At 56.0% G+C, this 22,263-nt stretch overlaps 6 protein-coding genes across 6 annotated transcripts; 2 read left to right on the top strand and 4 right to left on the bottom strand.

Moving 5' to 3' along the window:
* Nucleotides 1-801: 801 nt before the first annotated feature.
* DICSQDRAFT_162636 (MFS general substrate transporter) lies at nucleotides 802-2,547 on the bottom strand (the record flags this gene model as incomplete). Its single annotated transcript, XM_007368155.1, has 6 exons — nucleotides 802-961; nucleotides 1,036-1,402; nucleotides 1,573-1,809; nucleotides 1,863-1,951; nucleotides 2,028-2,191; nucleotides 2,257-2,547. The coding sequence occupies 6 exons, from the start codon at nucleotides 2,545-2,547 to the stop codon at nucleotides 802-804; spliced, it is 1,308 nt and encodes a 435-aa protein (XP_007368217.1).
* Nucleotides 2,548-4,452: 1,905 nt separating this feature from the next.
* Nucleotides 4,453-6,708, top strand: DICSQDRAFT_182173 (uncharacterized protein). Its single transcript, XM_007368154.1, has 7 exons — nucleotides 4,453-4,593; nucleotides 4,651-4,814; nucleotides 5,276-5,511; nucleotides 5,600-5,758; nucleotides 5,951-6,076; nucleotides 6,191-6,363; nucleotides 6,451-6,708. Exons 1-7 carry the CDS (start codon nucleotides 4,478-4,480, stop codon nucleotides 6,629-6,631), a joined length of 1,155 nt encoding a protein of 384 aa, XP_007368216.1. The 5' UTR covers nucleotides 4,453-4,477; the 3' UTR covers nucleotides 6,632-6,708.
* A 704-nt stretch (nucleotides 6,709-7,412) lies between these two features.
* DICSQDRAFT_138828 (uncharacterized protein) lies at nucleotides 7,413-10,566 on the top strand. Its single transcript, XM_007368153.1, has 3 exons — nucleotides 7,413-7,502; nucleotides 7,584-7,666; nucleotides 7,785-10,566. Exons 1-3 carry the CDS (start codon nucleotides 7,464-7,466, stop codon nucleotides 10,042-10,044), a joined length of 2,382 nt encoding a protein of 793 aa, XP_007368215.1. The 5' UTR covers nucleotides 7,413-7,463; the 3' UTR covers nucleotides 10,045-10,566.
* Nucleotides 10,567-10,897: 331 nt separating this feature from the next.
* On the bottom strand, nucleotides 10,898-13,606 carry DICSQDRAFT_65883 (MFS general substrate transporter; the record flags this gene model as incomplete). The annotated part of the gene is made up of 11 exons (XM_007368152.1): nucleotides 10,898-11,029; nucleotides 11,116-11,223; nucleotides 11,397-11,522; nucleotides 11,561-11,653; nucleotides 11,734-11,791; nucleotides 11,860-11,908; nucleotides 11,976-12,408; nucleotides 12,778-13,006; nucleotides 13,190-13,342; nucleotides 13,413-13,450; nucleotides 13,514-13,606. 11 exons carry the CDS (start codon nucleotides 13,604-13,606, stop codon nucleotides 10,898-10,900), a joined length of 1,512 nt encoding a protein of 503 aa, XP_007368214.1.
* Nucleotides 13,607-16,297: 2,691 nt separating this feature from the next.
* On the bottom strand, nucleotides 16,298-18,279 carry DICSQDRAFT_128514 (uncharacterized protein; the record flags this gene model as incomplete). The annotated part of the gene is made up of 6 exons (XM_007368151.1): nucleotides 16,298-16,378; nucleotides 16,590-16,968; nucleotides 17,130-17,224; nucleotides 17,962-17,983; nucleotides 18,045-18,178; nucleotides 18,208-18,279. 6 exons carry the CDS (start codon nucleotides 18,277-18,279, stop codon nucleotides 16,298-16,300), a joined length of 783 nt encoding a protein of 260 aa, XP_007368213.1.
* A 2,178-nt stretch (nucleotides 18,280-20,457) lies between these two features.
* DICSQDRAFT_172414 (uncharacterized protein) lies at nucleotides 20,458-20,847 on the bottom strand (the record flags this gene model as incomplete). Its single annotated transcript, XM_007368150.1, has 1 exon — nucleotides 20,458-20,847. The coding sequence occupies one exon, from the start codon at nucleotides 20,845-20,847 to the stop codon at nucleotides 20,458-20,460; it is 390 nt and encodes a 129-aa protein (XP_007368212.1).
* Between the last annotated feature and the right edge of the window lie 1,416 nt (nucleotides 20,848-22,263).

Genomic DNA, 22,263 nt, shown 5'->3' with positions numbered 1-22,263 from the left:
TCTATGAGTCTCCTACCTACTCTTGCCCCTGTCAGCTATACGATACCATCCACTTGCACCCTCCCTCAACGTGACTTCCCCTACTTTACAACCCCTCGATAGCATGGGCCTCGCGCCCTCTCATCTGTACAGCAACCCATCACATTACAGCAGTAGATACAACATGTACTTAATGCCTACCACGAGGCACGGCCTCGCAGGGCAATAAACGGGATCAGGAAAGGAAAGGAACCCGTGGTAGGCATCCACTGATGCATCTGAGCTAGAACTCCGGTGGCCGACGTCCGGATAGTCGCCAGCAATGTTCAGAAGCAAGCCATGCAGGCGTAGACAGATCAGGGAAGCAAGACGCTCAAGCGCGTGAATGAGAGACGGCCCAACAGACATTCGGAGTATGGACGCTTAGTAGACCGGTCGGACGTACGTTGAGCACGCAACATAAACTCTCTTGAGCGGAAGCAGAGCTAGGCACGCCAAACTATCGGTTTCGATTGAGTAGACGGGCAGCCTTGCCGGACGAGACGGGGCTTTCCTATCGGCTTAGGAAGATGATTCACACGATGTATGAATGGCCCCAGATGGTCGTCGTGCATGTTATCCTCCGATGCCCACCCGATCGGAGCGGCGTTTCGCTCGAAACCATCACAAACCGTTGTATGGATGATGGGAGTGCAGGAACAACCAGAGACAGATGTAATAAATATGAATATGTTACAAATACATTACATGCGTAACAGTCCAATGCCTGTCTACAGCCCACCAATATTGATACAATTTTCTGTCAATGAGGGACAGTACCTTCTAAACCCGCGCAAAAATGTCCGAGTTAATCTTCAATTTCGACAACAACATGAACCCTGAGCCGACCATAACGCTCGTGCCACTTAGAAGAATTAGGCCAGTGTATGAGCCATGTCCGACGTGAAGCAATGCCCCAGCTGCTGGATTACCGACAAGGGATCTAGAGCAGCCGAGCAAAATGAGCACCCCAGATCGCAATCCGGCCACAAACCGCAATTGAGATGCATCACTCACGGAAACGAAATGATGCTGTACAGCAGCCCGATGCGCATCCCGATCTCCCTGATGTCCGAAATCTGGGCGATGCACGGTACGATTAATGCGTTGAACGCCCCGGAAAAGACGCCGTAAAACGCTGCGTATGCGACAAGGGCGAAGAGCGAGTCCGCCGCGGGCCAGAGTAACACGGTGGATAGCCCAGCGAGGAACGCGCACGGGACGAGGAGCGTGAAGCGTCCGAACGCGTCAGCAAAGTGCGCCGGAGCGACCCGTCCGAGGACGCTCGCCGCATTCAGCACGGCGAGCACGTAGAATGCCGTTCCGGAGGGCACGCCGTGGTCCGAGGCGTACGAGACGAGGTAGCAGAACGGCGTAAAGAGGCCTGTAGCAAAGTAGGTGTTAGCCAAGCGAACGAAAATTTAGAGCCTGAGATGCGATCTCGATGTGTCCGAAGCCCGATATGCACCGGCCGTTAGATCGGAGGTGGATTGGGCTCGGAGAAATGGCCAGAGATTGGGAGGTTGGAGATGGAAGATAGGCTGTAATACATACCGAGGGACATGAAACAGCTTCCTACCACAAGCAGCGCAAATTTAGGATCCTTCAGGGCGCGCAGATCAAGCCATGACATGTTCTCCTTCGCAGGTGCCTGCGGAGTGACTCCACTAGTCACCGTGAAAGTCGCCGTCGTGCACATTACGAAACAGATGATCGCAGACACTCTGACGCCCCAAGCAAACCCGACGTTCACAAATAGGTACTGGAGAAGGATGGGGTACACCGTCCCACCTGTCTAGGAGCATCAGCAGGCTGAAACCGCCCGTGAATAGAACGGAACAAACCTATGCCGGAGCCCGCCATCGCAATGCCCAGCGCCGTTGCGCGATACTTCCTGAAGTGGGTCGATATTGACGCCAGCGGAGGATAGAACCTGCGAGATGACGTATCGTGAGCCTCCGAAGAGTACCGGAAGAGGTCGCTTGAGACTGTGCGGCGCCACTACTCACAGCATTCCGACTCCCAGGCCCGATAATATACCCTGCGCGGCCAGGTAGTGGGTGTAATCCCGCGCGACGCTCGTGAGCATCATGCTCGACACATAGATGGCAGTGCCCAGCGCCATTATCATGCGAGGTCCGTACATGTCAAACACGCGGCCGATGAAACCCCCCTGAAAGGCGCAAATCACTGTAAGCAGACGTCAACGGGCGAGGCCAATCGGAAGTGAGTACATACGGAGAAGAAAAACACCCATAGCTGCACGGAGCCGATCCATGCTATCGTCGAGGGATGCAGGTCGTGCAGCTGGTGTGTCGTATACCACGTTTGGAATGTGCCGAATGCATTCATCTGGCCGAACGAGCAAAAAAGTGCGAGGAAGGCCCCAAAGACGGTAAGCCAGGCGGCTGACCCTCCGTCCGAGAAGTCATCGTAGTCTGGCACAGCTTCATTGTCGTTGATGATGGATAAATCATCCTTCACAATGGACCCATAGGAGGAAGGTTTCGCGGCGCCTGTAAGGGACATGACAGTCAAAGAGAAGGAGGGGGGAGGCAAAGGAAGGGATAAGGTGGACAAAGTACAGAGCCCCGAGCTGTCGAGCTCAATCTAGAAGAAAGGATAGAAGGCAGAGAAGGAGCTGCGTAGTGGATTGAGTGTGCACTCCCCAGTCGACGTCTATAAAGAATCTGCCGTCCGTTCATGACGGTTGCTATCAACGCACGGAGGTACATCCCGTTACCTATGCGCGAAAGAGATCGCTTGCTCGGCCCAGGCTCGAACGGAGCATGGCTCCCTCGCCTCGGCCGCCTTGCGAGAATAATTTTCGAAACAGTATAGGAGGCGCTCTGATTGCCGCCCCGGGGGGGTCACAGTAGCTGGAACCTCGCCAAGACGCAGGAAATCGAGGTCGCACCTCACTCTGGTGCGTATGGATCTGGGCGCCTTAACCCCTCCGTGACAGCCGGCTCCCAGCACAGCATCGGTGAGTAAGAAGAGCGAGGCACGATGTCCAGATTCACCTGGCAGCAGATCTTAACTGGGGCGGGAGAGAGTGCACATGGGGCGCCGACGGCCTGTGAGAAGCAGAGTGAGCTCCATAGACAGGAAGATTGCAGAGATCGTACCTTCGTGAGACGGTCAGCCGACATAAGCTCTGACGCAGACGATGGAAGACGCATCACAGGATCGCAGGATCGCATCCCATGAATAGCATTTGAACGCCATCGGGCCAGGAAATTTCGTGAGGATGGGCCTCTCGGGACCTGATCCGCCCACTTGACGGAAACCTACTTATATCAAAGCGTGGATAACGGTGGACACGAGTCTGCGCGTGGGTACCGAACTGTGTGCTTCCGTAATACACTTTTCCAGCAGAGGGGGCAGAGCATTCGGAGGAAGAGGCGTACTGCTGCCCTGACTCTACCTCGGGACCGATGAACAGCACATGAAGAGTCATGTTTTTCACCTGTACGGGTCTAGTTAGTAAAATGTCGCATACGATGCTTTCTCTCGTACGAGTTCCGCGGCGTGAGAGGAGTGTGGCAAGCGGCTGAGACGATGTTTTCGATTCCAGTAGTACTCATCAACTGTCTTATGCGATTAGTGGAAGGCTATAGTTCTCACATCAGTTCCGACGACCTGGGCTGCTCCACCACCTTGGATCGAGCTGCGACGGCAATAGAGGCAAGATGGGAACAACGGCGATGCTGTGGTCGGACGCCGGCTCTCGTGACCGACCGGAGAACACATGTCGCCGACCATGCCGTCGCGTGCAAGCCACGTTAGCTGCCAAAGTGGGGTGCCAATATTGCTTTGGCATAAATCATGCATGAGTTGGGATAGTGCTGCATAACACCATGCAGTCCGGACAATCCAAATCCAGCGCCAAAACGCCTTCACGGTCCGACAGTCACTGCGACAGCAACTTTGCCGCAGTAGCGTGTGGAGGGTAAATCGATGACTCGCATGCGCGGCGGTCGCGACCCTGGTCGTCCGTTTCCCCCGTGCAACCAGCTCAGCATCGAACCGACCAGGGCCACATTCTTGATATATGGGTACGCACCGACATGATGCAATTCGAAGCTAGTGCACGGTAACACAGTGGCGAGGGCGAAAAGTCAAATTGCCAGAATCGTTGATGTTGCCGGAGAAGAGTACTAGTTTCGACGCAGTTCGAAGTGTCAAAAGATAATTTCAAGAGCATATTTGCAGTGATACTATCAGTGGAATACCATCCACTCTTGAGAAGGGCGCGAGAACGCTTCAAGATATGCTGTGAAAACTTCTGATACTTCGACGGTGGTTGTTTGTAGGTGTTAGGATCAGAGGCTGTTGCCAAATACCAGCAAATAACGCCTACGCGTCCTTGGGCGTCTGCAGCAGCAGGCAGCCGCGTAAGCCACCGACTCGTCTCTGTCATCTATCTACCTCTACAGCCCCTACTCGACCGACTATCATGACTACACAGGCTCATAGGATTGATATTGACGAGTTTTTGACTTTGGCCATCTCGGAAACGCCACAGGAGCTGCATCCCTTCTTCGAATCTTTCCGGACGTTGTACAGCCGTAAGTGCGTGATCTAGTTACTTCATTCCCGTGGTCAAGGGCTGACACCGTACGCGTGTAGATTATGGCATCAGTTGACGAACAGGCTTCTGGAGTTCTTTGACTTCCCGCTCTCAAGACCTTACCGCGTCGATGTCTTTAACAAGTTCGTGCGCGATTTTGAGGCGAAGCTCAACCAACTGAGGCTGGTAGAGATGGGCGTAAAGGTCTCGAAGGAGATTGACAGTGAGTGTTGACTCTGCCCCTGTTTCCGAGCACTATTGCTCCTGCTTTAGCCGCGAGTCCGGAGTTTCGGACGTTTCAGGGAAAACACCAAACGTTCTCCCTAACACGCCCGCTCCTTCATGTACTGATCAGTGAAACGGCGAATGTATGCTTCACATACACGAAGTACGCTTTATTGGAGCCAGCACTGAACCTGCATTGAACATTAACCACTGTGATATGAACGTAGCCCTAACAGTTCTATCTAGAACCTGTTTTCGACTCCTAGACATTCTCATCTTGGGAGGCTGTTAACCGTCCAAAGCGGGGCTGTTAGCAACAGACACCCAAGGATTTGCGTTCATACAACGGCGTTTCGTGTACCATTGTTTCACAGAAGCCGCTTTCCATGATCGGGGCCTTAGTACTAGGACTTGTCCTCCCACGTCTCGCTCTGGCGGACACTCATGTGGTCATATCAGATCCCGCAACGCACCTCCAATTCCTTACGGATCTCCTTGAACGCGTGGACACGACCAAGTCGCCCGAGGCGCACGTCCTTCTCCTTGCTACACTTGCTCACGCGAAGCTGCTGTACGGAGACAACGAGGGGACGAAGAACGATATCGACGCCGCGTGGAAGGTGCTTGACGAGCTGTCTGGGGTTGACCCGTCCGTAAACGCTGCGTACTACGGAGTTGCCGCGGATTACTACAAGGTGCGTGGCCACCAGGGTGTCGGCTGATGCCTATACTGTGCGCCATGTGCTTGTCTTCAATTCTCCTGACTGCGCGTATCTGTTATAGTCAAAGGCAGAATACGCACCGTATTACAAGAACTCGCTACTGTACCTGGCGTGCATCGATCCTGCGAAGGACCTGACGGCAGAGGAGCGCGTGCTTCGTGCGCACGACCTGGGGATTGCCGCTTTCCTCGGAGACTCGATCTACAACTTCGGGGAACTGGTGAGTTGTTGTCATTAGTCCGCACTGCCGATCGTTGCTGGTGCCGTATGCCAAATCCGGACGCGCGTTGCTCACCGCTGCTCTGTTTCACTCCCGTCCTCCATTCGCCCCCGCCATGCATTCACCCCCGTCATGCATCGCTACCCCATGTATCAACCCGTTGTGGCCAATGTGCGCGCGATATGACTACAGCTCATGCACCCGATCCTGGACGCACTCGATAAGACCGCGCACGAGTGGATCAAGACGCTGCTGTTCACATTCAACGAGGGTAATATCGGCAAGTTTGAAGCCCTGGCACCACTATTCCCGAAAGAGGTACGTCCACAGGCCACACGATGTGTGTGGCTCTCTGTCTCACGGGAACAACGCTCCGTTCTGACCTGTGGCCTCTCTTGTCTGCTTTTCGGTGACGTCGCACGAACGTTGCAGCCGATCCTGCAAGAGAACTACCCGTTCCTGCGGCAGAAGATCTGTCTGATGGCGCTCATCGAGTCCGTGTTCAAAAGAGGGGCGTATGACCGAACGATGTCGTTCCAGACCATCGCCGAAGAGACGCGGTTGCCGCTGGACGAGGTCGAACACCTGGTAATGAAAGCTTTGAGGTATGCACGTTCGCGCGCTCTCTTTCAATTTCCAGGATGTGTCGATATCGCTGACGTCGTACTGTGCTTGTGTTGTTCCTTCTGCAGCCTGAAGCTGATCAAGGGGTCCCTGGACCAAGTGGACCAAAAGGCGCAAATTGCGTGGGTGCAGCCGCGGGTCCTATCTCGAGAGCAGATCGGGCAGCTGGCGCAGAGGCTCGCAGCGTGGGGCTCGAAGCTGCACAAGGTGGAGGAGCGGATTGCCCCGGAGGTGCTTGTGAGCGGTTGAGCGGCAGGCGTAAACGGAGTACGGTGTATAGTAGCGTTTGGACCCTTTCAATGTAGCCTTTTCGCTTACAAGCCAATGCGTACTGTGGGACGTCAGAGGACGTAAGGATGTGTTGAACTGCGATGAGCTTGTACAGGAGGAGTGGCGCGGGACGAATATGTGGCTGGGCTAGGCGAGCTGAGCTCTGTCCGCAACGACCACCTCGCGGCTTGCGCATGTCCATCAGCCACGTTCCGGTTATCACCAGCCCCCCATCGTGCACAACGCCTGCCTCCTTTTCATTTTCCTCCTCTGAGACATCATACGCCCGTCGTGACGACCACCCAAATTCTACTCGCCGCCTGCGCCGCGAGAGCCCGTGCTGCGTCTTCCAGGGACATCTCTCCTCTTCCGACTTCACTATAACTCTCCCGTCGTCTGACGCTCTCTGACGACCAAACCACGGACCTGCACCCCTGCTATGACCACTGCAAACATCCCTTCGACGTCCTCACAGCCATACACTGCGTCGACCTTCTCATTCACCGCGCCCTTCCCGCCCTCACCCTCACTCGCAGCCGCCGCCTCCGCCTCGGCGAAGCAGCGCCGCGTCTCCCTCGCCCTCCCTTCCGACTCCTCGCCCCGCATCTTCCCCGCATGGAGCTTTCGCGACGACACCGGCTTGGGTGTGCACTCGCCCGACCCGTCTCAAGCACAGGCCAGCACTGACGCGGAGAAGAGGGGCAAGATGCGCAGGATCGCCAACGGCGACGACGGTGCGGACGGCGACTTAGGTGCCCAACCACCACCAAACCACGACAAGCCGGAGAAGAAGCCCCGGAAGAAGTGGACGATGGAGGAGACCCACATGCTCGTCGCTGGATGCAACAAGGTGCGTAGTCGTGTTATGCCTCCCTCTTTGAGGGAGCCGCTGTACGCCTGGGGTCTCACCACCCGTGCTGTCGCGGGGTAGTGGGGCGTCGGCAATTGGAAGTCCATCCTCAACGACCCCGAATTTAAGTTCGACGGACGGTCGCCAGTCGATCTGAAAGACCGGTATGTGTGCTCGTCCGTATATGTCCACTTGTGATCCTCCTTGTCTGACGACTGTGGTCGTGTTCCTGCTACTACTACCCCTACCGCTATCGCTGCTCCCTCGCCTCGCCTCGCGCAGCTTCCGCACGTACTACCCCGATGCCTACAGGCAACACTACCCGAACGCCAAGACGCACCTCTCATCCAAGGTCCGCTCCGCGCTCCCAGACGGCACCTCCATCTTCGAGAAGACGCGCAGCAAGAAGCGACGTCCCTTCACCGAGGAGGAGGACCGCGCCCTCAAGGCCGGCTACGACAAGCACGGCACCGTGTGGGCGACGATCGTCAAGGACCCCATCTTTCAGGCCCAGAACCGCCGATCTACCGATCTGCGCGACCGCTTCCGCAACGCATTCCCCGACCTCTACCAAGCCGCGGGCTACAAGCCCCGCAACACGACGAAGAAGACTTATAAGGGTAGTGGGGGAAAGGATCATGGGCCCGCGCAGCCGCTGCGCGCCGCGACGGACGACGCGCTCGCGTCAAGCAGCTCGACGGGGCCCGTGCGGCGGAAGAGGCGGCATACGGACCAAGGCTTGTTTAGGGGCGGCACGAAGAGCGTGCCGGAGAGCGCGAATGTGTCAGAGGACGAGGACAGCTCGGACGACGAGGACGGACCGGCGCCGTTCCTCCAGGACGGCCCTGGGGGCACCCCACACATGACCGGCGACGAGATGGTCATGAGCCCCGATGGAGAGACGAAGGAGGTCGAGATGCAGATGCTGGACTCGCTCAACGACACGCTCACCATCCCCGACTTCATTCCCAGCTCGTCGCTCTCGGAGCTGACCGACTCGTCGCAGACTTGGTCGTCTGAGATTGACACCCCGGTACACTCCAGCGTGTGGTCTACGGCCACGAACGCTGCTTCGCCCACTTCGTCGCATCTCTCCGCCACTGACTACTTCCAGAATTCTCCGTTCCAGCGACGAAACGAGTCCGGGCCCATGATCGGCAAGTCCGCGTGGGGACCTCAGGACTGGCTCTCCGCGAATCCGCGCCTCGAGCCTTCGTCGAGCAGCTCATCGTCCTATGTTGGCAACTTCTCTCCGGCCCCGTCATCACCGTTCTCCTTCGCGCACCTCAATCACGGCGTTCTGGACCGCTACGACCTCTTTCCTACTTCGTACGCGCACGACTTCGCCTCAGAGGTCGGCATCGGCGACACGCACTCAACGTTCTCCGACCCAGATATGTTCGCCCCGAGCAGCTTCCGGGGGTTCACCCACCACTCCAATTACGCCGGTGATCTCATCTTTGGTGCTCGTTCACACCAACCACAGCAGTCCGCCGACTACGGCCCCGGGTTCGGCTTCGGGGGCGGCGCAGCTCTCGGGCTCTCAGGGGTGCAAGCCCCCCAAAGCCACGCTGCTCTGCGCACGCCAGCCCTTCCCGGCATTGACGAGATCGAGCTCACGTCGATCACGCTCGACGACCCCGACACCTCTGTCCCTATGGAAGAGACGATTGACACCGCCGTCCCGAAGGACCCCACGAGCCCCGAGGGCTCCCTCAACCTCTCCGACCTCACCACGTTCGCCCTCCCCTCGCAGACCCTCGAGGAGATCATCGGTCTGACGCAGGAGATCCACGTCACCCCTCCGGGAACCCCCCAGACGCATGCGCACACGCGGGACCGCATGGCACGCATGCAGCAGGCGGGCGTGCACCCTCACTCGCTCGCGTCGCAGCACAGCCGCTCGATCTCAGTCCCTCCGTCAGAGCACCGCGCGTACGATTACGACCCGCGCGCGATCCCGCAGAGCCAGCAGATCAGGCCGAAGCCACTCGTGCCGCCCACGAGGTCGCTGTCGCTGATGGACTACATGCCGATGCATGCCCAAGCGGGCGAGCAGCCCGCCGCGGCGGGGTCGGCGGAGCCGAATGGGGTGTTCGCGTCGCTGACGGGCTCGGCGAACGAGCTGTGGAAGCACTCGAACGGCGCACCCTCCGGTCTCTCAGCGGGCGAGAACGGGAACAACTACGACCTGCCGTTCCTCGACCTGCACTACTACAACACCGCGCAGGGCGGGCAGGAGATGGATCATGGCAACGGGGACGCGCACCAGGCCCAGGCGCTCGACCTTGCGCAGAGCTTCGCGGCGCAGAGCAAGACGCTGTCGCTGTCGCAGCAGCTCCCGCCGACGCTCGTGCAGCACATCCCGATGTTCGCGAACTGGCAGAACGCGCTGAGCGAAGCGGCTTCGGGATCGCGCATGGTGTCGGCGCATGCGCACCAGCATCAGCGGGGGCAGAGCGTCGTAAGCCCGCAGGACTTGCTGTTGACTAAGGGGGATAACAAGCGGAAGCGGTCGAGTTGGGACGGGGGGCCGCGGTGAAGTGTCTGCCTCTTCTGTCACGTGTCTCTGACGTGACGGCGCACTGTCCCTGCGGTTGTTTCTTCCCGTGCGCAAGTCGTTTCGTCCTCGGGCTATTGCTATTTGCCATAGTTATTGGGCTTTTGGTCGTGCGACTCGGTTGTGAATTATTGTGATTCGTGGATAAGGGTTCGTTTGGATTGCTATCCTGCACGCTACGCTACTCCTCTTCACCTCCTAACCTCCTCTGTCGATCTCCCCGACCTTCTCATGCACTCACTCGCTCTCCCACCGTCTGCCTCTAACTCATCCCCCGTTCTTCCGTTCCTATATCCTCTTCCTTGATACGCCATCTCTCATCGTGATCCTGCCATCCTCTTCCCCACTTGCCCCATTATCCGGATGTCTCTGCTCAGTCTGTCGGAATGTTCGATTTCTCTGTCTATTGCTTCTCCTATTCTCGTCTTTGCATGTCGCATACCTCCGCATTGCTCACCATGTTCCCTGTGTTCACCATGCCTATCTCAATGCAGCACGCATGTTCCCTACCGTCCATGGAGCGTTCTGGTGATTCAGTGCTTCCAAGCGTCCAACGACAGCGCATCCGTGCTGAGGGTGACCGACGAGGGTGATTCTGATTCTAATAGGTAGCACAGAACAGGCAAACATTACAAGATTCATACAGAACAGATGCATCGATGGCTACAGCGATTCTCTTCATTTTGCACGTCCCAAAGCCCAAGAAGTCTGTTCGCAGGATATATACGAGAAGTTCACGTCTTACCTCTAATGCTCGTATCCGGCAGTGACATGTTGAAGCCACGCACGTGGGGTCGAGCTTTGTCTATGATATCTTTCGCTTCTGCGGGGGACATCAAATCGACGCCTTGCCCCTCGGCTCATACGGAAGCAGCAGCGCGAGGGCTCCGCTTCCGATGATGAGCGCCCCCGAGACGTACACCGGGACGGCCGTCTGGAGGTTCGCGTACAGCGCGATGACGGGAGCCTAGCAGACATAGCCCAACACGCCATGCGTCGTTAGCCTAGCATTCATCGGACAATAAGCATGCATGCGCAGCTTCCGAGACTCACCATGATGCCGAAGACGCGCGTCGCGGTGGCCGTCAGCCCGTTGCCCGTCCCGCGGTCCTTGGCGGGGAAGAGCTCAGGGGAGATGGCGTAGAGCACGCCGTACATGATCTGTGGCGCGGTGCAGCGAGGTCAGCAGCTGTTGCTCAATTTTGCGGCCCGCCCCGTGCAGGCAGGCGGCGTCACACATGCGCCTGTGGCGCACGCACACCCTCCGCACGAGGCGGGCTCGGGGAATCGGAAGTGGAAGTGGAAGTGGAAGGTAAAGCGAACGCTGCACTCACATTGCTGAAGAAGGCGTACCCGCAGTTCCACCCTAGGAGCGCGTCGGAGCTCCTGGCGGTGGTCGTCGCGAACAGAAAAACGCCCGTGAGCCCTTTATTCAGCAGGGGGTCGTTGAATAATGCAACCTAGCGCGCAGAGCGAGAAAATACTCGCCCGCGCTGACCGCAAGGGTGCCCTTGCGCCCAACGTACGGCTGCTCAACCGCCCACCCGGCGAGGAAGGCCCCTGGGACGCCGATGACAGCCAGGATGACTTGCTGTTTATAGAGGGCACGAAGGCACGGGTAGGGTGAGCGAAATGAACAGATGGATGGATGACGGGGGGAGCACGACTGACGTTGCGGTAGGTGATGTAATATGAGCCGTCGCCGAACTGCGTGCCGCGGCTTGCCAGACTGCGAGGAGAACCGCGCTTAGAATGAATGAAACTGCTGCAGTAGCCTGTGGGGCAGCGGAGACTCACATGAACGGCAGGAAGCTGTTGTACAGCGTCGACGCGAGACCGATGATGCCTGGAGAGAGCTGGGTGTCAGTACCCGGCACGGAACGGGCCCACCATGCACGGAGCGGCATACTTACCCCACAGAGCGATCAGCAGACTCGTCGACCACGCCAGCTTGCGGGTCTCGAACAGGCTCTTGATATGCTCAGTAGTAAAGACCGAGCTCTTGCTCAAAACCTGGCGCTTGCTCTTGCTCCCCTTGCTCTTCGCCTGCGCAGAGGCGGCGGCGGCTTCACCAGCGCGCGTCAGCTCGTCGACGGTAATGTGGGACTGACGACCGTTGAATGCCGCGACCCGCTGCACGACCGCGACGGCCTCCGCGTCCCGCCCGAGTCCGACGAGGAAACGCGGAGACTCTTCGAGCGGGAAGACGAAGAAGCGGATCGCCCAGAGAAGGAGGGTCATCCCTCCGAGTGTGAAGAGCAGGTAGCGCCAACCCATGTTGCCGGCGCGCGTGCAAGTCGTGGAGCCTTGAGGGCAGGAGAAGTTGGCGATCAGTGGCCAGGCGATCTAGAATGGATGCCGATAAGCGGTAAGCGTCAGATAGCGGACGTGGTCAGGGAGACGTCGGCGCAGTGAGAGACGAAACGTTCGATCTGCGCAGGTGTGGGTGCAGACGGCCCTGCAGCGCAGGCCGTGAGCTCCTCTTGGCTAATTTTAATGTACCGCTGAGCCCTGCGTGGAAGGGCCGCGCAGCCCAGGAGGATGAGCCATGATAGCTTCGTCAAATGGGCACAGCTGATCGGCGTATGTGTCCTATAGTCTCAACTGGCGACTACAAGCCCAGCCTGTCGTTATGACTGCACAATGCCAAGCGCAAATGAAGGAGCACCGCCTGACCTCGACCGCGTTCCGTACATCTGTGAACATCGTACTCACCAATGCAGATACCAGCTGACCAATCGACCACCATATTGAGAGGACGGTGAGCAGGTACTGGTGTGTGCCGGGAACGAAGTCGAGAAACACTGCGGAATCTATGGGCATATTACCACCGACTCCCAGTCCCAAGACGGCCAGGAGAGAGGCCAGAGTGACGAAGTTAGGGGAGCCTCCGGCCGCCAGTCCGAAGACACCAGTGACAAAGAGTGTGATGTTGAAGGACAATCTACGCCACGCATTGTCAGTCGCTTCGTCTTCGATTACTACGAGACGCTCGGGCCATGAAGTGGCCCGACGCAGCTTCAACAGATCCGTGCGGGGAGACGAGATCGAACGAGCTGTCTGTCTGGGCATCTCCACCGCATCGAACCCGGCGGACGTCTCTCCTTCAGCGGATCAGGGAGCGCACCTTCTACCCCAGATGTCGCATCCGAAGCCCCAGAAGATAGCCCCCGCGAAAAGACCGATATTCTGCGCCAACGAGAGGAAAGGGCCATTGAAATGGAATTCGTTCACCACCGGGCTCAGGATCAGTCCTCCGAGTAGCGGCCAACAACTGTCGCTATTGATAGGATAGGCCAACTTGTCAGTACTACTCAGCGACGCAAGCCGTCATAGAAGGAAGTACGCACGCGAACCAGCCGAAGCCTGCGACGGCAAACAGCCACCACTAAGTGCAAAGCTTCCGGGTCGGGACGATCCTCCTTGTGCGATCGTGCTGAGAACCGCTCACCTGGTACTTCCCCATCCCGATCTCCTGCAGCGCCGCGTTCAATACGCGTGCCTTTGCCTGGTACACTGGATCTACTGATCCGTCTTCGAACATGTCGTCGTTCACGCCATTGCCTGCGACGGGAGAGTCCGGGTATGCTTCGCCTTTGCTCTCCAGGTCCGCGGATTTCTTCTCGAACAAAGACATTATGTGTAGATTCGACAGGATAGAGTTTGAGAATCAAACGAGGGCTGTGAGTGCTCTATTGATCAAGGTCAAGACCAGAGACGTAGGGCAATGTAGAGGGAGTCTGTCAAGGCGGACGTTGGACGAGCGCAGAGGCTTTGGCCGATCTTCTGACCGATGCCGGGGTTCGAGATGTACCGTCGCTCTTCCGCTCCAAGCCTCGCCGCCGCCTTTATACCGTCAAACCGCCAAACCGACACAGTATGGGAGCCTGGATGCGATTGGTCAGGCGGTAAGGCAGAAGGAGATAGCATGGGATCATTTGCCATATTCTGGGACATTCAATCACGCGGACCGGTAAGCACTGACAAAGTGCTGTCATTGGCCTGACGCGGCTGCCATTTCCTGTTCTTCCCATCCTCTCTTCAGTCCTCGAAGCACCGTCGAGCATTCTATATATCACTGGAGTCGCATGTACCCACCCTCAAGTGGGGTTATCTGTAGAGATGCCTCTGATGCAAAGCGCTTCTGGCAAAAAGAGTGCATACAGCAGGGTATCGAGAACCGATTATCGAATCCTAACCAAGGTGGGAACACGAACCGCTTGACATGAAGCCATTGCGATCAACTACTACACTGCCCCATTCCCGATGGGAAACATATGTCCATCATGGTCCAGTGGAGCAGCCCTGACATGGCAGTCGTAACGTATTCTATTCGTCCGATTGGTAAGAGAGTATATCAGACTTCTACTTATGATCGATCGTCCCTCTGCTCTTCGACCTGGTGCGGTTGTGCCCCACGTGAAAGGCTTTCATACATGGAATCATCAAGTAGGACGCAAACGGCAATTGCGCTGCTATGCTGACTTCAAAGGCCCCCGACCGACTATCGCCAACCAGTGATGTGCGGGTTGACGCAACCGTTGACCAGGTTGACAGGTATAGTAATCCCGTCGACATGTCGACAAGGCCAACGGTAAACTTTCGCACGCTCACATGCCTGTCGACGACCTTCGGCGACCCACGACGCTCTTCCCCTACGTCAGCGCCTAATCCCTCTGTCCGCTCGTCCTCCCCGTGGTCTGAATTGTCGAGCTCTCCCCGCTCGTCCGTTTGACTTGAAATTTGGTAGAAGGTTTCCTCCGCATCCATACTATCTTCTAATAATGCAAGATCAGCGCTCCAATCCCTCTGACCGCATTGCCAATCCGCCTTTGTCCTCCTACCCTCTCGCCTACTCTCACCACTCCCCTTTGTCAATATAGCAATATGCATCATATTCCGAGTACAGTACTAGTAAATGAATCTGGTTGGTCCCTCCCTGCGCCATCAATTGTCCCCAAAATGTCCATAGCAGGCTCTCCATCGGCATCCCTGTCCAAGATGTTTCATACCCCAAGTTCCTCATCCAGCATCGCTCTCATGTCAGACTCTCCTCTCTGTTTTTGGCATTTGCCAGTATGAGAGCAAAAAATTGAAGAGAGATCCGAGCTTGATTCTGATGATGAAGGGAAATTTGTGTCGTTGTTTGCATCAGTGTCCTCATACTGATGCTGCCTAACAGGGTCACAGAAGCCTCCTTGCAATGGAGTACCTCCCAGGGAGTCCATATGCGTTGTTGAGCCTGTAAATAATGTGAGACGCTCACCAGCTCTATATTCAATATCACTACTTACATTCGGTAGCTAGACGTCTAGACGCTGCCTCGCTTTCCGCAGATTTTTGAGCCTCAGTGTATGCCGCCGTTATGGTTGTATGCAGGACGTATTCATTAGCTACGAGGTATACAGAGCACTACATGAAGGGGGAATAAGCTAGAGCCCATCGATGGCGGGAGTCAAAGAGTTGCAGCAAAATCGACAGAGTAATCCCAATATGTCGATTGAACGCGTTCGCGATAGCGCGTCGCCCAATCATATACAGTGCCTGGGCGCCTGAACAGGTAGACCGCCCTGTGCGAAAGTTGACGTGCACTTTTGTGCACCTGTAGCCTTCGTCATCAGTTGACAAGTCGACAAAAGTCGACGACAACCCGGTGTCGACCGGCACATCACTGTCGCCAACAACGAAAACGTGTTGTGCATCGGGCGTTCGCACACAAAAATTGTCAATGCATAAATGGCGGTCGAATGTCGAATAATGGAAACACGTGGCACCAAACCTTGGTATTCGGGCCAAGAGTCGTTGTATCTCATGTCAAAATTCGTGATCATCTCGCTATCCGACTACCGCAACGACATCTTGCGAGAGCCAGCATTGTTCACATGGATGGGAAAACGGATATCCAGGCGAACAACCGGATTCCGTGCAGCAGCATACTTGGGCGCTACTAGTGGCAAAATGGTCTAGATATCCAGACAAATCGTAGGCATAAGTCATGGTTATATGTACCAGTATATGCCGTTGTCCATCCCAATGAGCAATGGGTTCTCCCTGGCAGCCATCTACTTGTGCCGGCATGCGTCCAGGCGTCGATTTCAGAGCTCAAGCCTACTTGAAACGGACTCTCCCGCGCGGCGAGCAAGCGCCGGCCAGGTGCGTCCGAACTGACGCCGTTCCAACCAACATCATGACCATTGAGTTCTTTTATGACGAACAGGCTTTACAGCTACGAGCATCATCCGCCGTCCCATGCAAGCTCGTTGATCAGCTCTCGTATTGCTACTGGCGATGATGCCATGGGGTTTGCCAATGAGAGCTATCAAACAATGCCGCATTGACCCACTAGTACAAACGCGACGTCGATAGAGAGTTCTCGTAAGAGCTAGACACGAGGTCTGAAAAGCTCTTAGGGAGCTACAATGGGAACCGCTACCAAAGCTCTGAACATCTGGGGTGTGTATATAAACCTAGCACATCGCGCTCCGCTTTCCCTGCCCCATCCTGGACATGGGTGCCTCCTATCGCACCTGCCTTGGGGGCTTGAGTGACCACCACTCAACATCCCTATATGCGTCTCCTTCCATTTCATAGACCTCACGTATCTTGGACGGAGCAAGACTCTGGTGACAGCACGGCTCGTTCTCGACCTCACCGGACTCGCATGGGGACCCCACGATGCCGCTTGTCAAATCGCACAACACAACCACATTCTTCCTTCTATCAACGATTTTGTACGTCTGAGCCTGTTTCTTCCCATCATTTTCAGGCCTCTTGAGACTCGATAGGTCTCTAGCAGTCCTCGCGAGCCTTTCACGAAGCGTTCGCTTCAAAGGTACACACGCGCAGGTCACTGTGCTCCTGCACAAAAATACCACTACCGTCCGCACACCTAGTTCGTCTAACCGTCTGTAACATCAGCATTGCCATGGCTAAGCGCACGGACTGGACCGTGCGGACAACTCGATCATCGTCGCCACCGCTGACTGACCTGAGTGAAGGTGGGTAGCCTCCTTCTGTTTGCTTGGAGATAGCACGCACCACAACCTCGGATCGACCGCGACTCGGACCTGAACGTGCCCAGCAAAGTCTGCTGGAGGTGCGCAGGGCGGACCTCGTCGCCAAGGTGAACTTGTCCCATCTGGTGTCGCTCATGTCCTGGATGCTGTGCCACAATATGGCGCACGACGTCTAGAGGGTAATTGTTCTACGATGAACGTGCTACCTTGTCTTTCGCTGGCTGTAGATGTATGTAGTCTAGACGTAGTTCAGAGCATGTAACAGATTAGTGATAATGAGCACTCATGTCACCGCGCACAACACTGTGCCAAATGAAGAATATTTGGGTCAAATATCTATCAAATATGTGGTTGTGGACTCCAAATATTTGGAGGAATCACAAGAGGACCCACAGCGCATGCAAGCAGCACATGATCCTCCCTGCACAGCGCTCGCACTAAATATTTGGCAAATATTTGAGGGAGGGGGAATACCCTCCTCCCTCACTCCCTACACACATCCCAAATATTTGGGGTTCACCTCCAATATCTGGGAGGGGCATCCCTCCCGCCCTCTCAAATATTTGAAGGGGCCACTATAACATCTGGGCGAAATAATTCGTATTTTACTATAACTATAAGGTTCGAAAAATTTATTCAGTGTGTACTGGTGAGGATCGTGAATCGGTGGATTGTTGCTTTCCTCGAGCATGTGCGTAGTGAATTCTTCTTCGCATCTGTGTGTGTCCCTGCATGTTTGGCGGAGGCATAGAATAGGGTTGTGCCGGACGACGGAAAGCACGCACCCGGTGTGCGTTCATGCGGAAGCGGGGACGGCGGGCATCGCATAGACAGGCCAAGATGAAATGAATCGAGATGGGACAGGTTGCAAGGGAGGACGTACATTCCCGTCTGTAACAGATGAGCTGGGTGAGCAGGTGTATAATAGTTGGGCAGGGTGTACGGCCGGACTGCAGGCTCACTGACCTGTTCCTCCCCGCTCCTCCTCCGCTGTGTGCCATGGTTCGCTTGATGGCCTTGGTGCCGTCCTGCTCCTCCTTCATGTTTGTGTTCTGGTAGGTTGACGGCCGTTGAGGGTGTGGCAATGCGCGTGAGTGATGCTGTAGTGGCGTTCAGAATCAGCACTGACCATCGTGTACATTCTAGCTTCGGCCGACAAGTCAGCCGCGATTAGTCTTGACCGCGCAGACAACTTGATCATTGTGTCACTCCGGCCTTGTACGCTCTACAAGAACGGCCGGCAAAGCGCGGGCATGTGGAAGCTCGGGGGACACAACCGCTGGGTTGGGTCGTGGCGCGGTCCCCGTATGCGTGGTTCATGTTCCTTCTAGCCGACTTGTGTATGTTTGGAGGACAAGGTTGAACGGCGGTGATGGTGAGCGAGTGCTGCTGCTGGCGAGAATGCATGATTAATACTGACCCTCGAGAAGCTCTCGCCCTTCATGCACGTCAGGCACGACAGTCGAAGCGGGGAGGTCGCGCTTCAGCCCAGGACATGGAGGTCGCGGTCGAGGCGCCCCCAGAGACGTCCATCGGGACGGCGGAGAGGTGGCTGTGGCGGTGGTCGCAGTGGGGCATCGTTGATGGGGTCGTGCTCTGACGCACAGCAGATGCACCGAGCTGCGGGGCTCTCGGATTTTCGAGTGCCTTCTACAAGGTTTGCAATGATGTAGTCAGCCTGTCCTTCCAGTTTTCGATGACTTATGGCTTGCCTTGGAGCTGCGAGAGGGCCTTGAGGCAGGTTTCGCTGATGTAGTACAGCGAGAGCACCTTCAATGTATCGAGCTTCGTGACGGCCTTGTAGACGGCTAGATGAGACTGGAAGGGAGGCTCCATGCCGCGCATTTGGAGGACATGCAGGTTCACCGTGGCGGACAGGACCTTGGTGAGAAGGCTGCACCCCATCCAGACCGTCCACCAGGGCTAGCCAGGCGTCGAGCAGATGCAGTGCGCGAAGGACCTTGGCGAGCTATGGCTTGTTGAGCGTGAACTGGCAGGATTGTTTGAGACGGTCAGGGCCGTTGTCAAAGCCGGAGTTACCGATGGAAACGTCGGAGACAACGTGGGGCGTAGCAAAGCCATAAGCAGCTTGCATGTCAAGGCAAGTTGGAGCGCATCATCGACAAGGCAGAAGTCAATAATTGCACGGTGAACATCGTGATTTCGAGTGAGGAGGTGGAGGTTAGAGGGGAACGGGGTGGGTGGATGTGGATGAGATACTCACCTGTCACGCTTGCCCCGCCGATATCTCGTCCATGCCTCTCCTCCCAACGCCTCCTCACTTCTGCGTTATCCAGGAGGCCAGGGGGTTCGATGGCGGTGGTAGGTAGAGCGAGAGATGGAGACTGATGGAGGCCTGCGTAGAGGGAGACGTGGCAGATTGCGGAGGTTAGACGCTTGACCCGGTTGCCTCCCCAGCCCAGCGCTTATGAGTCGTGGATTAGTAGAGGGTACTTAGGCCAGTACGATGTCCTGCACAGCCGCAAACGAATGCCGTTGCTAGCCAGTAGTATCTACAACATTCCAAAGCCTGGTAGAGCTTGGGTACCTGAGAGGTGCAAGGGAGATCAAACAGAGACAGACATGGGGCGACGTGCTAGGCTCGGTTTCAGACCCGCCGTCTGTGGCTTCCCATCCCCCCGTGCAGACCGCAGTTCACAATGAGCCTCTGTTGGCAATATAACCATCCTGAGTATACAGCCACAGATAGCACACATCAGATCCTCTCAGTCGTGGTAGAAACAACGTCCCATTCGTCCACAACCCTGACTTGGCTGACCAAGCTCTGCGATGGAATCCAACATGTGGACCTGTTTAAGTGATCATCCAAAACATATGATTTTGTGCAATACCTATTAGACGAGACACTACCTACAGCTACAAACTACGAGGACTTGCAAACGTTGCAACGGTCTGCAACAAGAGAAGGTGTGCGTGGCTTAGACATGAACACAATCGGACTGGTTCGAGAGGGGGGACAATGGTGTGAGCGGACAGGTAGCGACGTGATGAGTAGATGTTGGTAGAAAGATGTGGACCGTATACACAGATCATGATCAAGGACTCCGACAGTGGACATACAGATGCAAACGTGACCGGAAACGAGATGTGCAGAAGAGGCGCAGGGGCATAGAAACATGTGTACGGCCGTAAGTATGCACACGAGACATAACCAATCGTCTTATGTACCAACCTAACGCAAGATGGGGCGAAGGGCAGAAGTGAGGCAGTAACGAGACGAGGAGGCGGGAGCAGACACGGGACGAGTCTGAGGCGCTGACGGGGCAACCGCGTGCAGCCGCGAAGGGCTGACCGTCGCCACCAACACGCCAACCGATCCGAATGACGGCACGGGTGAGGCGGCGAGCGCGAACCCGAGCTACTCCGCCCATTCGCAGAAGTAGTTTGGGTACGAGATGAAGCGGTACAGCAGCCCGTGCAGGATCGCGTAGTGCTCCTCCTTCGGCTTGTCCTTCCCATTGTTCGTGTCGTCGGAGGCCTTCTTGGCGTTGCGGCGGATGTTGAGGATCTCATGCGTGACGTTGCCCGTGATGCCCGCCACCCACAGGGTAAGCCCGAGCCAGAACATCAGGCGCGCGAAGGCGTCGGCCAGGAAGGACTGCGCAGGCGGCGAGGAGAGGTACGTGCCCAAGAGCGAGCCGTTGACCGTGTTGAAGAAGACGGCGGAGATGGCAATCATGAGGTACGGCCTGGAGAGCGAGGACGTTCGGAGGGGCGAGATGAGCGTGCGGTTGAGGTAGTGTGTCATGAAGAGGAAGGGATGTCAAAGACGTAACGTTTTAGAGTGAAGGTACAGCTTGCTTGGATGTCGCGCATACAGTAATCACTCACCATCGACTGTGAAGATACTCTTTGTTGACAGCCTAAACCGTCCAAGCGGCGCGTTGTAGAGGAGCATCTGGGGAAAGAAGAAGGGCTGAACTATGGCAAATCGTTTTCGCGCACCTACACAAAGAGTATCATGTCAGCTGTAGCTTGTGCCTTCCCGTTTACAGCTTACAGCCTCGATGCAGACATCGTGGATTCCGCTGGGGGTTGGGAAGTGTAAAGGAGACTCCCCTCTCAGCATTTCCAGGGACGATCGCGACTGCGACCATGACCATTGATGGTGTCAAAGACGTTCCCGATCTGGTGGAATGACATCCGGACCTCCTAGGACTTTACGACGCACAACCTCTCACTGGCTCTCACAAATCTAGCCCGCTGTGTAGGATATCGTAGAAAATAGAGTAGTAGCGCTGTGGCGTCAGCTCCAGAAGATTGGTTCGTTCACGTAACTTGTATTTGCCTTGAGAAAGTTCGGGTGGCACGGGTGCCTATACTGCCTAATCGGGCCATAGTACCTTAGCTCCCCGTTTTGACGTTGGACCGTCATCTATTCCTTCCTGGTTTTGCTGCAACGGTATGCCTCTCATTGAAGTGAGTGATACTGCACACCATACAAATGATACGCCAATGAGGTTGTCGATCTGCCGTCAAAACTCAACAATGCACTCCCCCGGACGCTCCTCCCGGATATTTGGATGCACGATAGTGCACGCTGTAGGTCATCGCGAACGACCGGCTTGGGCGCAAGGGTGCGTGCGCTCTATTTTCGTCGCATCACAGGACATTTGCACTGATGCGCAAGGATGTGTGTAGTGCGCGTGAAGTGCAGTCCAGAGAATACTGTCGGAGACCTCAAGAAGCTCATCACGGCCCAGCAATCCAAGATCCAGTTCAAGAAATTGTGCGCACCTCCTTCTCCATAACCAACACTTTTTCTCCCTATGTCCCCACGTCCTTTACTTTTTCTCCCTGAGTCCCTGCCATCATCACCACATTCCTCGGCGACACAGAACTGACGTCCCAACCAACCCAGGTACACGATCTAAAAGGATCATATCACACTTACGGAGAATGAGATACACGATTGCACGAGTCTTAAGATGTAGTAGTCGACGATCCGCCGCGGTGTGGTGTGGCGTAATCTATTCCCTCGGAGTCTCGTTCCTCATGCCCGCGAGGCTGATTAATTGTTTCACACGAGCTGCGATTGTTGTACTTGCGATGTATCAATACACGGTGTATGTCCTCCTTCCCATTGGCCTTCAACCTTTCCACAGTCGCCCCCCGGACTTGTCGAGGGCCTCCACGATCTTGGACTCGCGTTGGTTGGGTGCGA

The sequence above is a fragment of the Dichomitus squalens genome (genome assembly GCF_000275845.1).
Source record: "Dichomitus squalens LYAD-421 SS1 unplaced genomic scaffold DICSQscaffold_32, whole genome shotgun sequence".
NCBI classification, from domain to species: Eukaryota; Fungi; Basidiomycota; class Agaricomycetes; order Polyporales; family Polyporaceae; genus Dichomitus; species Dichomitus squalens.
The sequence above is the reverse complement of the archived record's forward strand: the minus strand, read 5'-3'. Positions and strand labels throughout refer to the sequence as shown.